Source organism: Chionomys nivalis, chromosome 9, assembly GCF_950005125.1.
Source record: "Chionomys nivalis chromosome 9, mChiNiv1.1, whole genome shotgun sequence".
Taxonomy (NCBI): Eukaryota; Metazoa; Chordata; class Mammalia; order Rodentia; family Cricetidae; genus Chionomys; species Chionomys nivalis.
The window spans coordinates 25,039,450-25,055,386 of record NC_080094.1 but is presented as its reverse complement, the minus strand read 5'-3'; the positions used below and the strand labels follow the sequence as shown (position 1 = coordinate 25,055,386).

General features: G+C 52.4%; 1 protein-coding gene across 2 annotated transcripts; it reads right to left on the bottom strand.

The window, feature by feature from the left end:
* Nucleotides 1-467: 467 nt before the first annotated feature.
* Nucleotides 468-11,477, bottom strand: Dusp15 (dual specificity phosphatase 15). 2 transcript variants are annotated; one of them, XM_057780801.1, is made up of 7 exons: nucleotides 11,233-11,477; nucleotides 10,575-10,608; nucleotides 9,031-9,113; nucleotides 6,159-6,208; nucleotides 5,229-5,303; nucleotides 3,800-3,971; nucleotides 468-2,993 (listed from the first exon to the last, which is right to left on the bottom strand). In XM_057780801.1, exons 1-7 carry the CDS (start codon nucleotides 11,251-11,253, stop codon nucleotides 2,730-2,732), a joined length of 699 nt encoding a protein of 232 aa, XP_057636784.1. In that variant the 5' UTR covers nucleotides 11,254-11,477; the 3' UTR covers nucleotides 468-2,729. The 2 variants fall into 2 exon arrangements, with proteins under 2 accessions (XP_057636784.1, XP_057636786.1); XM_057780803.1 differs by lacking the exon at nucleotides 10,575-10,608 and having other exon boundaries at nucleotides 11,233-11,446.
* Nucleotides 11,478-15,937: the final 4,460 nt, after the last annotated feature.

Here is a 15,937-nt window from a genome sequence, read left to right as displayed (position 1 = left end):
GCACTCCATGGATTGTACTTTTCCCCTCACGTTTTGGAATTGCCTGCCAAGTGGCTGCTTGTCCTCCTGCTGGCCTGGCTGAATCCTTTCCCAGTGCGTCTTCAACAACTTATAGCTATTAGGAAGCTATGTGGCACCACCAGGGATGGCCAGGATCCAGAGCTCTGTGTCTGTGCCCCCTTGCCACCTCCTGAGAACTACATCTAGAATTTGCAGGTTCCTGGTGGGGTCCAAGATCCTCTGAGATTGTATGGGAACATTTCCACACTGATATATTTTGGGGATTGGTGTCTTTTACAAGGAGGGGGAGATTGAAACAGGGCCTCTCTATTTATCCCAGGCTAGTTTTGAATAAAAATCCTTATGCCCCTGCCTCCTGAGTGTTGGATCGTAGACATGCACCACCATGCCCAGTTCTAGAATTTCTCTTTTATTATCAAGAAATCTTTGCAGTATGAAGGGTGCTGAGTAGTTCAGCTGCATCAGCCCTTGCTGTGTATGTGGCAGAACCGAGGCTTTGAAAGAAGAAAATTCCTGGTGCGGTGGCTAGTCCAGCCTGGACAGAGCTAGGGAGTGAGGTCTCCCCTTCACAAGCACCTGTGGGAGGCTGCCCTCACTCCTCCTCCTCTCGGCCCCACATGCCAGCAGCTGTCTTGTGACATTTATGCAGCCTCAGTCCACTTCAGACCTGTGAACTCTAGAGGGGCACAAAGCACTTCATGGGATGAACATGAGTAGGAATTAGTTGTCCTTTTATATCGGTGAGGGGTTGGCTCCAGGACCCCACTGAGTGACGAAATGCATGGCAAATCCCTTAAGCCAAGTGGTGGGCTATTCACACGGAATCTGCAAGAATCCTCTGCCATATTTTAAACTCTAGAAAGCCTACTGGGGAGCAAATGCTGGGAGGCTGTCAGACCGTTTAGGAAATAACGAAGAGGGAAAAAGTCTGCAGCTGCGCAGTATAGGAGGGGAGGGCTAGTTTTTCTATCCCCCAGCTGAGGCTGGAGTTTTAGAAGCCAGCCTGAGGTGTCCCGCCCATCCAAGCAGCCTCCTGTGTGTCAGAGGAGCCCTTCCGATTTCTAGATTACAGAGGAAAATGATAGGAGGCTGGGGCCTGCAACTAGATGCCCGAGTTCACATCCTAGCCCCATCTCCTGCTCATGACCCGGGGCACCAGCCTCCATCTTCTCTTCTGATAAATGGGGCAGCTGTTAGGGTGGGATGAGGATCGGCTGAGCTGGAGTGTTCAGGACAGCGACAGTGTCCTAGGGGAGAGCACTGCACTGTTGAGGCTGTGTGTAGAGGCGACACTTCAGCCAGGGAGCCTCTGGAAGGGTCTGGAACACTATACCAAAGGGCTTGGTTTTGTCTGTGGACGATGGGACCACATTATCGTTTCAAAGAGGGAATGGCTCTGTCTGGGACAGAAGGGCTAGAAGACAGGTGAACTGTGGTGGCAACGGCCAATTAGGAGGATGCAGGCTCCCTGTCCTCTGGGGAGTACAGTCACCCTTTCTCTTCACAAAGCCCTAACTCCGGGCCTTTTCAGTTAACTGCTCCTGCATCTTGGGATTCCCATTTGTCGCTCTCCGCTCTCCTGTCAGATGGCAAGATGGTCCACTCTCTTACCCCCTCTTTTATCTGGTATCTTCCTCTAGAAGGTCAGCCATGGACAGAAGTGTGCTCCTTGCTGTAGCCCCAGAGTCCAGCACAGTCCGGCACACTGTGTGCTCAATGAACATTTGAGTGGATGAAGAATTGGGGTTGGTGTGGGTAGCTCACCATTCCTTCCGCTCAGTTCCTCAGGGCTGTGCCCCATCAGCCGTGAAGCCAGAAGAGTCTACTGAGCAATAGCGACTTCAGCTCCCTCAGGTAATCAGTTCTTGTGACACCCCTTCGTCTGTCCATCCACAGGGCTGCTTACTCTTTATTGGGTGTCCTGCTACCCCCTGCACCCCAGTTGGTGCTGGGTCTTCCTCTCCAGAAACCTCCACACCAGGAGTTGCTTCCTCCCTCCTACCACAGCTGGAATGACCTGCTCTAGCTGTGTGTGCTTGGGCCAGCAGCCTGGCCTCTATGATCCTGGGTGTTCTCCCTGAGTATAAAGTCATCTCAGACCATTAAAGCTGATGTGAAGGCAACACCACCAACTGGCGCACACCGGCCAGTTATTTGGAGAAGAGGGAGGGGCCTCAGAGAGGTGATGGGTCCAAAGAGCTGGGGGGGGGCGTCAGGAGTCCAGGGCTCTGGGAGAGATGGGGACTGGGGTGTCTGAGAAGGGTATGGTCTTGGAATTCAGCTCTGCAGACTAATGGAGAATGGCGCTTCCCCCGGCCCCTGGAAGCTGTTCCCGGCCTGCCTCACGCAGGCTGCAGAACCCAGGCTCTGCAGAATGACCAGAGGCACCGGGCCAGGCAACGTCCGCATCTCTTTAATCTCCTCCAGGCCGGTCCACCCCACCCGACCAACCTCCTGTTCCCTGTCTGTCTGGGTGGAGGCCTAGGACCCCTTCCCCAGGCTCAAGGACTAAGGCACCAGGTGGCTTGAAGCAGGCCGGCGGAACACGGACTCACAAAGGGGACACTGAGGACGGACGCAGACAAGCGTGGTGGACATTGGGCATGGGCGAGGCTCCCACAAGCTCTGGGCGCATCCCGGATGCGGGAAGCCCTGGCCGCCGACGAAGGGCTGTGGCGTGAGGACAGGCGGAGCAGCGGGCAGGGCGCTCACTTGTCGCCCTTGCGCGACAGGCACCGCGGGAGGCAGGAGAAAGTCTGTTTGACGCGCGCCAGCAGCGGCAGCGGCCGGTGGGCTTCCCGCGGCACCAGGCGCTGCAGGGTCCCCTCGGAAGCGGCGGAGGACGCTGTGGCCGACGTGGCGGAGGTCGCCGAACCCTGGCGACAGCGCCTGCAGAGAGGCAGCAGCGTGCGCAGTTCCTCCTCGTCGCGGAACGGGCTCTCCCCGAAGCGCTCCTCCAACTGCCGGCGAAGCTGAGGCGGGGAGGGGAAGCGGAGCGCAGGTCCAGCTGCCACCAGTTTGCCACCTTCGCCCTCGCTCCCTCCCCACACCTAGCTCTTCTAAGCTCCCTGTCTTCATTCTAAGAGTTTCCGACACTCACCGAGGCGCCCCGCCTCACATTTGAGGCCCTAACCTCTTCCTAAACCCCACTTACCCTTGACACTCCGTCTTCCAGACTTCCCAAACCGCACTAAACAACTTCCCTTGAGCCTCTGTCCCCATCCCTGGACTCAATGACACCACACCGCAGGGGTATCTTGTCTGTTCCTGGACTAGGGCAGCCCTGGAATCCAGTGCCACCTTCTGAGAACCTTCCAGCCACTTCATTCCTTTCTCTCCCTCCCTTTCCTAGCTGACTGAAATACCAAGCTGATATTTCCATGTGCTGTCTCCCCAGAGTGCTAAGAGAAGGGACACCCTTGGCTTCAGAAAGACTCTGGTGGAATAGGATACAGACCCCAAGTGGACAAACTCTGGACTGCCTTGTGTTGGGGACACCTGTGTTGTCACAGTCTGGTTCATAAACATCTAAACGCTTAGTTTAAAAGACAAACAAAACAAAACCTTAAAATTCAGACCAGGTGTGGGTTACCTATGGTGCAATCCCAGTGTTGGGGAGTCTGAGGCAGGAGAATTGTGTATTTGTGACCAACGTGAGAGTGGAGGGAGGGGACAGGCACAGGGTGGATCACCTCCAATGGGTGTTAAGATCAAGGATGCTTCCCAAGCCTCTTGCGGCCCCAGCCCTGCACAGCAAAGCCTTGCACATAGTCCCTACCTTCTGCGAGTTTCCCCAGCCAAACTCCTCAAGCTGCTGCCTAAAGCCTGGGTTTGGGTTGGCGATGGGCCTGGTGGCCTTGATGGCTTCAAGTATCTCCCGCCAGCCTAGTCCGGTCACCGTCATCACATAGGCGATCACAACGGTGGTACTTCGAGATATACCTGCAAAGCTGGATCCCGGACAACCCAGGCTTCAGGAAGGTCCCCCTCCCTTCCACATCCCTCCCTGCCAGTTCCCTTGCCTCCCTGGTCCTTCCCCATGCTTGCCCCTTGAGCTCCAACCATGGGGAGCCTGCCTGGATCTGCCTTCCTTGCTCTAAGATTTGCCTGTGACATTTCCCTTCCCTCTGAGCAGCACTCTCTCCCCCACTCCAAGGGACTGGCTGAGGCGTCATTCAACAAAGTTCCTCCGATAGTGGTTTTGTTCAGGCACTAGGGTGTGGCCAGGAAAACAAACAAACAAAACTCATGGTCCCTGCTGCTCTGGAGCTTATAGTATTGTTTGGCGAGACAGTCACTAGCCAAAGCAGCAATTTCAGATGATTGCCTGAAGACAAGATGAGTCTGGGGTTTAAAGAGCCGTACATAAGTAGAGAGGTGCTAGGGAGAGGCTCCCTAGGAAGTGACATCAAGCCGAGTCTTGAAAGACAGGGGTAGACAAGAATGTTGTGGAGTTGGGGCAATGGGTGATTGTGGGGTCTTGTTTGGTGTTCATGAGGCTGAGTTCAATTGCCCACACCACGAGAAAAACACAAGACAAAATACTCTAAGAAGAGCGTGCACAATCTCGAGGTGGAAGGTGAGCTGTGGACAGGAAGAGGGCTGACTACAAGGAGAGCTAGGTCATTTTTTCTTTTTCTTTTCCTTTTTTTCTGAGTCAGGGTTTCTTTGTGTGGCCCTGGCTGTCCTGGAACTCACTCTGTAGACCAGGCTGGCCTTGAACTCACAGAGATCTACCTATTTCTGCCTTCCAGGTGCTGGAATTAAAGGCACGTGACACAACTGTCCAGCTGGAGACCTAGGTCTTGAGGGAACTAGTCACTTGGCCCCAGTCAGAGCCCTTGGTGAGATGTCATGGGATGAATACATCCTTTAGGTCAGGGACCCTGGGGAAGACTCAGCTCAACGTCCTAGCCATGCACTATGGCCTCAAAGTGAAGAGAGCTGGGGATAGAATGAGCAGGTTCCCTATGTGACCCCACCCAGCTCCCTCAGTAGCCTTGTGAACATGGCATTCATTCCTTCACTTGACAGATAAAGAGACTGAGTCTCAGAAAAACACAGCTCCTGGGCTAGGGCCATCTGGGTGCCAGAAGTAATGAACCTCCGGGTGGTCTGTCCCAAGGGACTGTCAGCAGTGTGACAGGCTGGAGGGAACCTGCCCCACGGGATAGGCATGCATGGGGGGAGGGCGCCCCAGAACTCACCAGTGTACAAGGCAGTTACCCCCGTTGAGGCGGCAACTGTGGATAAAGTTGACACATTCTTTGAAGTGCTTTTTGCTGGAGAAGAAAGCAACACGGAAGGGAATGCTGTGTGTGTGTGGGGGCAGGTCTCTCAGGAGCTGCCTCCCCCTCCCTTACAGAGACCCTAGATCCTCAGTGCAGCCAGCATGCAGAGTGAAGGGGAACACTGCTTGGGAAGGAGGCGGCACAGCAAGCAGCGAGAGAGGCTGCCCCACCATCTAGGTAGGCGCCTCTCCAGCGGACATGGGAAATGAGCTTCCACTATGGGTATATTCCGGCCTTTCAGGGACATGGGTATGGGGAGAGCGAGGTGCCATTTCTCTGGGGCCTGTAACTGGAGGAACTGGAACAATAGTGAGCCGTGGGCTGGGACAAGGGCCCCAAAGGGCCAGGCTTCGGCCTGAGTCCATTCCAGTCTTGAGATATCAATGCTAGCAAATCAAACAAGACCCCCGTTTTCCAGAGTCCCTGCAATTACCAGGTCCAGTCCCACGTCCTCAACTCAGGTCACCTCATCTTTGCAAACCCTCGATTCATCACATCCTGCTGTTACGTAGCTCATAGAGGACAAGTGATTTTGCCAAGGTCACACAGCAGTAAATGCCAAAGCCTGGCTGTGAACCAGGTGTCTTAACTGCAAGCCAGGATGCAGGTCAAGTCTGACCCTCGAATCTGCTGTGCGCTGGGTCCCAGGAGACAGGACACTTTCTCCACGTGACAGCGGAGCAGGCTGAGGCTCTGGAGAGTGCTAGTGGGGACATGTTGCAAGGGCATGGTAGAAACAGACTCAGTCTGTCTCTGGGTGCCCTTTCTGGTCTGAATGCTCCGTGCCCTCACCCCCACCCCAGGGACAGCTCTCCATCAGCTGGTGGCCCATTCGGGGGAACTTACATGGGTACCTCAGGAGCATCAGCGACTGAGATTCGAAGGTACGTGATATCCTGCAGGGATAAAACACAAACTCAGAAGGTGACACCAGACCATTCCTGCTCCTCTCTGGGCCATCATTGTTTCCTGTCCACAAAGAGCAGGTACTATCTGTATGGAACTGTCAGTTCTGTCTGTGAAGGACTTGGAAATTGTGAAGGTGTTTCTTTGAGGATTCTCCTCCCGGCAGGGATTGCAAAGTTATACAGTGAAAAGGGCAGAGCTCATTTTTCTTGAAGAGTGTGAACTCTGAAAAGAACAGTTGGGCATAGTGACCTGACCACAGACCTGTAGTCCTAGCACTCAGGAGGCTGAGGCAGGAGGATGATGAGTGAGAGGCCAGCCTGGGCTACCACAGCAAGTCATATCTCAAAAGACAAACAAACAAGCAACACACACACACATACACACCACCACCAAAACCACCACCACCACTACCACCAGACACCACTACCACCACCACCACAACCACCACCACCACCAGACACCACCACCACAACCACCACAACCACCACTACCATCACCAGACACCACTACCACCACCACCACAATCAAAACCACACTACTACCACCACCACCACCACCACAACCAGACACCATTACCACCACCACCACAACCAAAACCACCACTACTACCACCACCACCACCAGACACCACCATCAACAACAGCTTCATGAACTGGTCTGATAGGCTTTGCTTCCTGCTGAAGTTCCACACAAGGATATTTATGTCCACATCCCAAACATTTCCCTGCTATTTCTCAAAGATTTTGCTCAACACTTTGTTACTTCACACAGCCCTTTTCAGGTGCCTGGTCTGCTGCTGGCTGTGGCTCTTAAAGGACACAGGACCTGCTCTCTTGTGTCCACGGAGATTTGTCCCATCCCTTTCCAAGAGTTTCAAGGTCATGGAATCCCACATTGTTTGCAAGATCTGCAGTTTCACTTCTCAGTGTGTTTGGCTGTAGGTTGGCCTGGTACCATCAAACCCTGCCTGCTAAACTCCCAGATGGGAGGGACGGCTGCCGGTGAGGTGTTGGGGCAGGGCGCTTTTCCTAAGCACTCATTTCTTAATAAACACATTAATAACTTGGAAAGCCTGCCTGTGCAATCTGTTCAGACTACATACTCCAGTGCTCCAGAACGAGGCTGCCCTAGAATGCAAAATCAGATTGCACTGGCCTGGAAATTTCTTCATAGACCATGAAAGTCATAGATTATTGTCAGCTGCCCTTAGAGACCATTAAATTTGACAGGTGACCAATAAACAAACAAGTTCAAGGCCCAGAGAGGATGAAAGACCCTGCCCAAGGTCATCACAGCAAGTTTGTGGGTGGATTCTGTCATTTTTATAAACATAAAAGATTTATTTTATGTGTACAAGTGTTCTGCTTGCGTGCATGTATGTATACTGTTTGTGTGCCCAGTCTCCATCAGATCTCTCTGGAACTGGAGTTTACAGTGTGAGTTGCCACGTGGGTGCTGGGAACCAAGCCTGGGTCTCTTATAAGAACAAATGCTCTTAACCACTGAGCCATCTCTCCAGCCCCCTACAGCCTGTTTGTTTTTATCTCAGATCTTCAGAGCCTTTTCAATCTACCATTCTTTCTAATAGATGTAGTAGACACAGACTTTAGGACAAGGAGCTTTTTATGAGAGTGTGCACATGCACGTACGTACATGTGTGTGTACCTATGGATGCACATATGTATGTATGGGGGAATGGCTATATACATTTGTGTATATGCATGTCAAGGTCAGGTGTACTGCTCTGTCACCCTCTGCCTTATTCCCCCTGAGACAGGCTCTCTCACAGAACCTGGAGATGGTTTTCAGCCAGGCTGACAGCCAGCTGGTCCCAGAGATTGTCTTACTCCATTCCCCCACCCCACCTCCAGTGCCAGAGTTAAGGCACATATGGGCATGCCTGACTTTTACATGGGTGCTGGGAATCTATAGAAAGTGCTCTTAGACACACACCAAGCTATCTCCCTAGCCTGGATCTAGATATTGATGGGATATACATGTTGAGCATCTGTATGTGGCTCAAAGAAACTTGGTGAAGTCAGTGCTATTGCAAAATCTCCATTTAATAGATGGGTGCCCGGAGCTCAGATTGTCTTGTGCACAAGGTCGCAAAGAGCATAAATGGCTTCCTGACCACAGCACCAGTTGTCTGAGTTTCTTACTCTCTTCCTTTGGGGCTCAACACCCTCATCTCTTCCTTAGGGTTCCATGAGAACAGAACCGATCATCCAATGAGACTATGCCTTATACAGAACTGTCTTCCACACTTGGCAGCCCTCTGCAGCCTCACAACAGCCCTCTGGGGCAGTCTGGACCAAAGGCCCCAAGGAGCTGAGGTCATGGTTCAAAGTTGCACAGCAAGACACACAAAACCTGGGATCTCCTGTTTGGAATGATCCAGACACCTGACAGTTGGAAGCATGCCAAGGTAGGTGCAAAAAGGATTAACATGAGACCTTCATTAAGGTCTTAACATTAAGGATTGCTATGAGATCTCTAGGGTTGGATGGCCTAGGTTCAAATTCTAGTTGGTCAGCTTCTTCACCATATGACCTTACATGAGTTCACTTACCTCTGTGGCCTCAGTTGCCAAACAGGGATGCTAAAACAGTCCAGGGAGGCTGGATGAGTCAGCTGGGGTCAAGATGGCTCTTCAAGGACTATGGCCCAAGAACAGAGCATTTTCCTAGCGTGTCTGACACTCTGGGCTGCAGTTCCAGTACTAGAAAGTCAGGATGGGGTGGGGTGCAGTCCTGGTCCTACAGCTTGCCCTCCCCACCTATCAGCCTGGAATGGGGAGCTTAGATACCTGCAGCAGAGGTTGGGGTGACTCATGGATAGAGATGATGTGTGTGATCTTATTCCGGCCTAGCTGATCGGGGTCTTTGGCATCTGAAAGAAACAGGACACTTGAACCACATTGGCAGATGGGACTAATTTATTCCTAAGGGCCAAGTGCAGAGAAAGCCAGTGCCCAGCTTGCCTCCTCACCCCTCCCTTCAGCTTGACCCACTCCCCTTGCCCATTGGCTTGCCTGTTCCTTCCCTGCCTATGGGGCACCCATCAGAGACGGGCTGGTGTTCCCCAGCTTGGTGTTGTTTTTCTTCCCATCCCAGACCCTAACTCCCTAGCTCATCCTTGGACTCAGAAATTCTACTTCTAGGAATCTGTGGACAGAGAGCGGTTACACATGGAGGCTGAAGTTCTCTGCAGCTCTGTTTATTGCAGAAGCGGCTAAATGTTTGGAGCAACCGAATGTCAACCAAAAAGGGACAGAACGAAAAAATAAGTACAACTGTACTTTGGACTCCTGTGCCACAATTAAAATGATCCCCAGGAGCTGATGTATGAGGTTGTCGCCGATGTATATTTTAAGTGGGACATGTCACTTCCTGAGCAGCATGCAGAATGAGGTCCCATCTGTATCTACAATAGCTGACAAAATGCCCCTTAGGACTGTCAGTGGTCATCTCTGGGGAGTGACATGTGCCAGCATGTACCTTTTATAACTAGGGTAAATCACATGCAGTCCTTATTCCCATACCCCTGCTTCCTCATCCACCAAATGCTCCCCATATGCCCGCTATGTGCACTGAGTCTGGGGTCAACTTCATGGCTCTTGTCCTGGCGGAACTAACACACAGCTAAGCTGAATCCTCTCAGAAATCAATGTGGGAGGAGCTGCTGAGGAGGCTCCTAGGGAGGAAGGAGCCAGGGCTGTGGGGTGGGTCACCTGCGTCTTCTCTGTGCCTTTTCCACCTTGGGTCCTCAGGCCTTGAGCCAGCCTGTCTCAGCACATTTTCCACCACCAAGTCAAAGGTCTATGTCCAGATCTGGCTCCTGACCACCAGCCTGGGGTTGGGGAGGGCACTGCCCCTCCCCCACAGAAGGTTGTGGAAGGGATAGTGGGGAGAAAAAGGCAGAAACCTGCAGATTTGCCACCCCCTGGTTTGAGGCTGCCTGACGGTTCCACTCAGGACTCTGCTTACAGGAGCCGGTCCAGCATCCTTTTCAGAACCCCAGCTTAGCCATACCTCCAGGCAGACCTCAACAATAACTATGGAAGAGCCTTTGGGGCTGGTGGGCCTCATGCCAAGGAGCCCTTTGTGCAGGCCTTAGCCTGTTGGTGAACCTTGGGGAAAGGCTGAACTGGGATCTTTCCAGCCTGGGGACTGCTTGCTCTTGTACCCCCCAATCCTCCTTGATTCTTTTTTCCTCCCAGCCTGGCATCCTTCCCTCCCCCCACTCCATTCTTGAGAGCGTCTAAGTTGTGTGGGCCTGAGTGTGAACAGTGGACACAGGCCTGGGACAGGCAGAGAGCCACGGCCTTGGGACAGAGTGGAAAGTGCTCACCAATGAAGTTTCCAAGGTAGAGTCCAGGAAGTACCTGGAGGAAGGACAGCAGGGGTCAGGGGGCAGGCTGCACCCCTTCCCACCCATGGTAGCTGGGGCCCGCAGCTCTTCTCTATTGGTGATGGGACCCCAGGAAGCCATCTCCCTGATAGGTCTGGGTGCTGCGTGAGGGGTCTTGGGCCTTTGGCAAGGATGCAAGAAAAGGCAATAAATTAACCACAGGAGGGGTCAGGAGAGCTCAGCTTGGGGACAGATAGAAGAGGAGGGATGGGTAGAAAGTCCCAGGTAGAGATCAGAAAGGGGCACAGAGTGAACCCTGGACAGAGGGGATTGAGACAGGCACAGGTGGAAGGCCATGCGGAACAGAGCGAGAAGAACAGAAGAGACACCAGAGTCCAGCAATCTCAGACCCACACACACACAGCGAGGCACAGAGAATAAGGTGCTCCCAGAGAGGCCAGGGAAAGACACAGCAAGAGTCAGAGTCGCGCAGAGGACAGACAGGCACAGGCGGAGGCAGAGAAAGGCAGAGGGAGTCTCCGAGGGCAGCGTGACAGAGATGTGGCATACATCTCGGAACGGGAGCAGAAGGTCAGCGACCCGTCCTGGGCCCGGCCGCGGGGTGGGGACGGCCAGGCGTAGCGGGGGTTCCCCCTACCTTGGTCATGCCATTCCCCATGATCCCGAGGCCGGGTGGCCGGGCGCACCCCCAGCTCGGCGCCTGGAAAGCGCTGGGTTCACAGCTGCCCAGCTGGCCCCAGGCCCAGAGCCCGTAGCCTGATGGGGAATCAGGGGCCCGGCGTCCACGGCCCTGCCCAGACCTGTCCAGTCGCCGGTGCCACCGCCCGCCGACCCCCGGCCCGGGAGGAAAGTGATGGAGCCGCAGCCGCTGCCGCCGCTGCCGCCGCTGCCACCGCCGCAGGCTCCTCCTACCCCCTTGGTCATGTGGGGCCACCCTCCCCCGTGGATCGTGGCGGGGGGCCGGACAAAGCCCCAGTGTGCGGGGCCCACGGCCCGCGGGACAACGGCAGCTTGTTGCGGCCGCGTGGGACGCCACCTCCGGAGGTGGGGGCGGGGCGCTCCCCCCACCCTGGCACCGTCAGGCGCGGCGTTGGAGGGGAATGTGGTGGGGAGCCCCCAACGGGGCCCAGACACTCAGTTTGCGGCTGTGCCTGCACCTGCCCGCGGCTGGGGGCAAAGCAGCCAGCTTTTCTTTAGTATGGAGTTTAGTATGGAGGCTGGACTCATTGCTAAGGGCTCTGTTGCTCGGCCCATTCTATCCCCCAGCTCATGAAGCCGTCCTAGCAGCCATCCTCCCCATTCCCACTCATCCCCCTATCCAGGTCTACTCATCCGTTCTTTCCATTTACTCATCCATTCACCTTCCACCTGCCTTCCCTTCCATTCATGTATGCGTCAGTCCACCCGTTCACTCATCTCTTATCTTCTCTCTCTCCCTCCCATCCATCCTCACATCATCCCGTCAATCCACTGTCTCTCAACCTTCCTCTCTCCTACCTACCCTTCAGTATACTCTGGTCCCCAGGAAAAGGTGCCATGTGGGTAATTCTACTAGGCCCTCAGGCATGACTGCCGTTAGAGGCCTGAAGAAATCAGGAGTCAATGTGGAGGAGAGGGAGGTATAAAAAGGTTCCAGTCACCCGGATCCTGGCTCTCAGAAAACTGCAACAAGATGTCAGCCCGCGTTCACACTTACTTGTTGAATAATCTGAGACCGTCCCCCTGCGACTTCAGCTGACGCTGTCTGCACAGGCATGCTAAAGGGGCTTAGGCACCTCCTGTGGGGACCGAACAGAAACAGCTGCTGCACCTGCTTTGTGCCTGTGGCCCACATAGCTGTCCTTCTAAGTGACTGTAGGGGCCTGTTCACATGGGCAGGCACAGAGAATCTGTTCAAGTGCAACTGGAGAAAAAGAAACCCATTCTTTAGGTTTCTCCCTTCCTTGAGTTCACAGTGAATGTGGGGTGTCTGACTCAGCGTTCTCTGTTTTCATAAAACACAAATTAGCCTACAAATATTTAACAAGCAGTAGGGACTAGGGACACAGTCATGGGAAGAGACAAAGGCAGTTCTTCCCTTCGGTAGGGAGCCGTCTAGACCTCAGTCTCTGAAGCTGTGGGTTTGGCTCAAACTGTATGTGTGATGGTTGTGAAAATTTTGGCAACAGTAAAAGTTTCTAAATATGTAATGATTAAACATCCCAAAGCAGCCCCCTAGTGAGTCTGGGGTCTTTCAGACAGCAATCACCTGTGTGGTGGTGTAACATTCCTGCAGTCTTGTTCTTGAATCTGCTGCTCGGTCCACACCACCCATGAACACCTCAGGCCAGAGTTGAGGTTCTGTTATGTTAAGAACTGCAGTCAGTGGCTTTACTGTACAGACTACTTAATTAACCGGAGGAAAGATTCAATATTTTCCTGCCATTATTCCTCAACATGTGTCAAACTAAAATATCTTCGGATTATGTTACACTGAAATTTTTTTTTTAAAAATTCTGATCGAGTTCCTGAACTCAATTTCCTAAGAATTATTACATGAATTTTGGGTTGGGATTAGGACAGATTTTTCTGACATTTGTGCTACATATTTATACAAAATGGCATTCTCAGCATCGATGATTATAACATTAAAATATCAAACCTGAAAAATATCCTATGGTATCAAATATTCAGCCAAGATTTAGTCCTTTATGCAGAAATTAAACAAGTACATGATCTCATTAGGATGCATGTTTTTAGAGGCCTTTATATGTGATAAAATTGTATGTAGTTTAAACATATTTTAAAATAAATTGTTTTATGATTTATTATCAGTAAATGTTTGATTTGTGTACCTACTGGATACGCTTATATGCCCAGGAGTTCTTTCTTACGAGGAAAAAGGGCTGGATACAGCTCAGCTGACAGTGTTTGTCTGGCAGACATGAGCCCTGGGGTTGCACTCGTAACCTTCTGCAATCTAGCACTTGGGAGGCAGAGGTGGCAAGATCAGAACAGCAAGTGTGAGGCCAGCCTGGATTACAAGAATCCCTGTCTCAGAAACAAAGAAACCCAAACCAAAAAGCGGCAGGGATCACAAATGGAAAAAAATCTAAGAGGCCTTGGGCTTGTCCCTCCAAGAGGTACAACACATGTTCATGTATAAAGGGAAAATTTCCAGCACTCACATGAAGACAGTGGATGCAAGTTAATGGTTGATAATGTTTTGGTTTAATTCAGCGTATCCAGATACTATCATTCTAGTCAGTGTGTAGAAATTATTGATGATGTGTTGAGCCTACAAAATGTAGTGTGTGGCATCACTTTGGGCTCGTCTCAGACAATCTGTGTGGCAGATGCTGGTAGTCTTTTGTGCTGAATGTCAACAAAACTCCTGCCCCAGATCTAGGCAAGAAGGCCAAGGAAAACTGTGAATAGACAGATACTGCACTTACTGAAGGCCACAGCTGATAAACAAAGAAGGGACAGCCAAGAGAACCTCTCTGGAAAGGCAACGTTGGAGCTGAGACCTGGCACAGCTACTGCAAGAGCAGAGAACAGAAAGACAGCACCGTAGAGGCCTGTGCTTGGGAGAGGGTGGCCTGCGGGCAGAGCAGGTATAGTTGGAGCAGAGGGAGCTGAGGCAGGGGTATGACATGGGTTGAAGAGCGCAGTCAGGTCCCCTGCATAAAGAACCCTCCATGGCACAATTAGGCTTAGCGTTGGTTTCTCTTCTGTGGAACAGAAATCCAAAGGGAAACTTTAACCCAGGGCCCATGACATCTGGTTTGAAGGGTTTAAGTCCTTCTCTGTGTCCCCCACTGGCCCTCCTCTTAGGGAAGCCATCAAGGAGGCCTGGGCAGCTGTGCAGGTGGGAGATGAAGACAACTTGGGATGGGGCAGACAAAGAGGCTGCAAAGAGGGGGCACTCGCTATGTGCGACGATTTAAGGGCATGGCTCCCCTGTATGCAGACAGAGGCCCGTAGGGAAGGAGGGGACTCCTAGGTTCCCTGACCTGAAAAAATCATTATGTCTGCCACAAAAAGGAAAACATCAATAATTCAACATGTGGGTATTGGATGTCAAGTTCTAGGTGGAAAGTCACACCAAAGATGTGCTGATGTTGGCTTGAGTCTCCCAGAAGGCCTGGCCCCTGATGGCACAGAGATGCTGGTAAGTGGCCTGTGGAGGTGTGCACTTGTAACTACAGCACTTGGAAGACGTGCAGGAGAATCAGGAGTTCAAATCCAGCCTTGGCTACCTTGTAAACTTGAGCCAGCCTAGACTTTATGAAATCTTGTCTCAAATACACACATACTGGGGGTGGGGTGATAAAAGACCTCGGAGACAAGGCCCTATACCAGAGCCCTACGTGGGAGGGCCCATTTTCTTAGGTTATTTAGCTCTTTGTGTCCCTGCTTGGTTCTTAGAGGGAATGAACAAGTCACACATATGAGAGCCCTCTGCGTGGTAAAAGCCCCGAGGAGAAAAAGTAAGGAAGTTACTAGACACAGCACATTTAATAGCTATGACTGTTTGCTCTGCGAGGGAGAGCTATGGGAAAGCTCCACTTCCTTCAGTGAATCACGAAGTGATGGCTCCGCAGAAATTCAGCAAAAACACAGGCCTCCCCGGGAACCGACTCATGCTCCCTGGAAACCGACACAGGGCTCACCATGGTAAGCAAAAACACAGGCCTCCTCGGAAACTAATCCATGCTCCCCGGAAACCCATCCATGCTCCCAGTGCTAAGCAAAATGATGGTTCTCAAAGATGTCCACACGCTAGCCGCTGTCAACTCTGAGTATGTTGTGTTATACAGGAGGGGCAGGTTAAGGCTGGAGCTGGATGAAAGTCATGAATCAGCTGGGACGAGGTGGAAGGATGCTGGTGTGTCCAGGACCCCCCCCCCACCTTTATGGGAAATAAAGGTCAAGCCACCAACTGGAAACAGGGTGCAGACTGCATGGGAAGAACAGGGCCACAGAGTGGGCTGGAGGAGCTCGGGAAGGCTGCCCTTGGTGGGGAGGTGACGGAATGTGTGCTCCAAGTGCTCAAGCAGAGAATAACTTGAGCTGGACAGGGTGCAGTGGACAGTCGATCATGGCGCTGCAGCAGGCATGTGGGTTAGCTCTGGCATGCAATTGGTACTTAAGGATTAATTATTATTATATGACCTGACCAATGGCACTTACACCTTTGATCCCATCCTTGGGAGGTGGACAGGTGACAGGGAGGCAGGGCAATAGGGTTGGAGGAAGCAGAGGGACAGGGGTCTGGTGTTGAGGGTGGAGGGGAGCCGTGGTGAGACAACTGTATTTCTGAGCTGTTTTTCACACCAAGATGTCAAGAAAGCATCTAT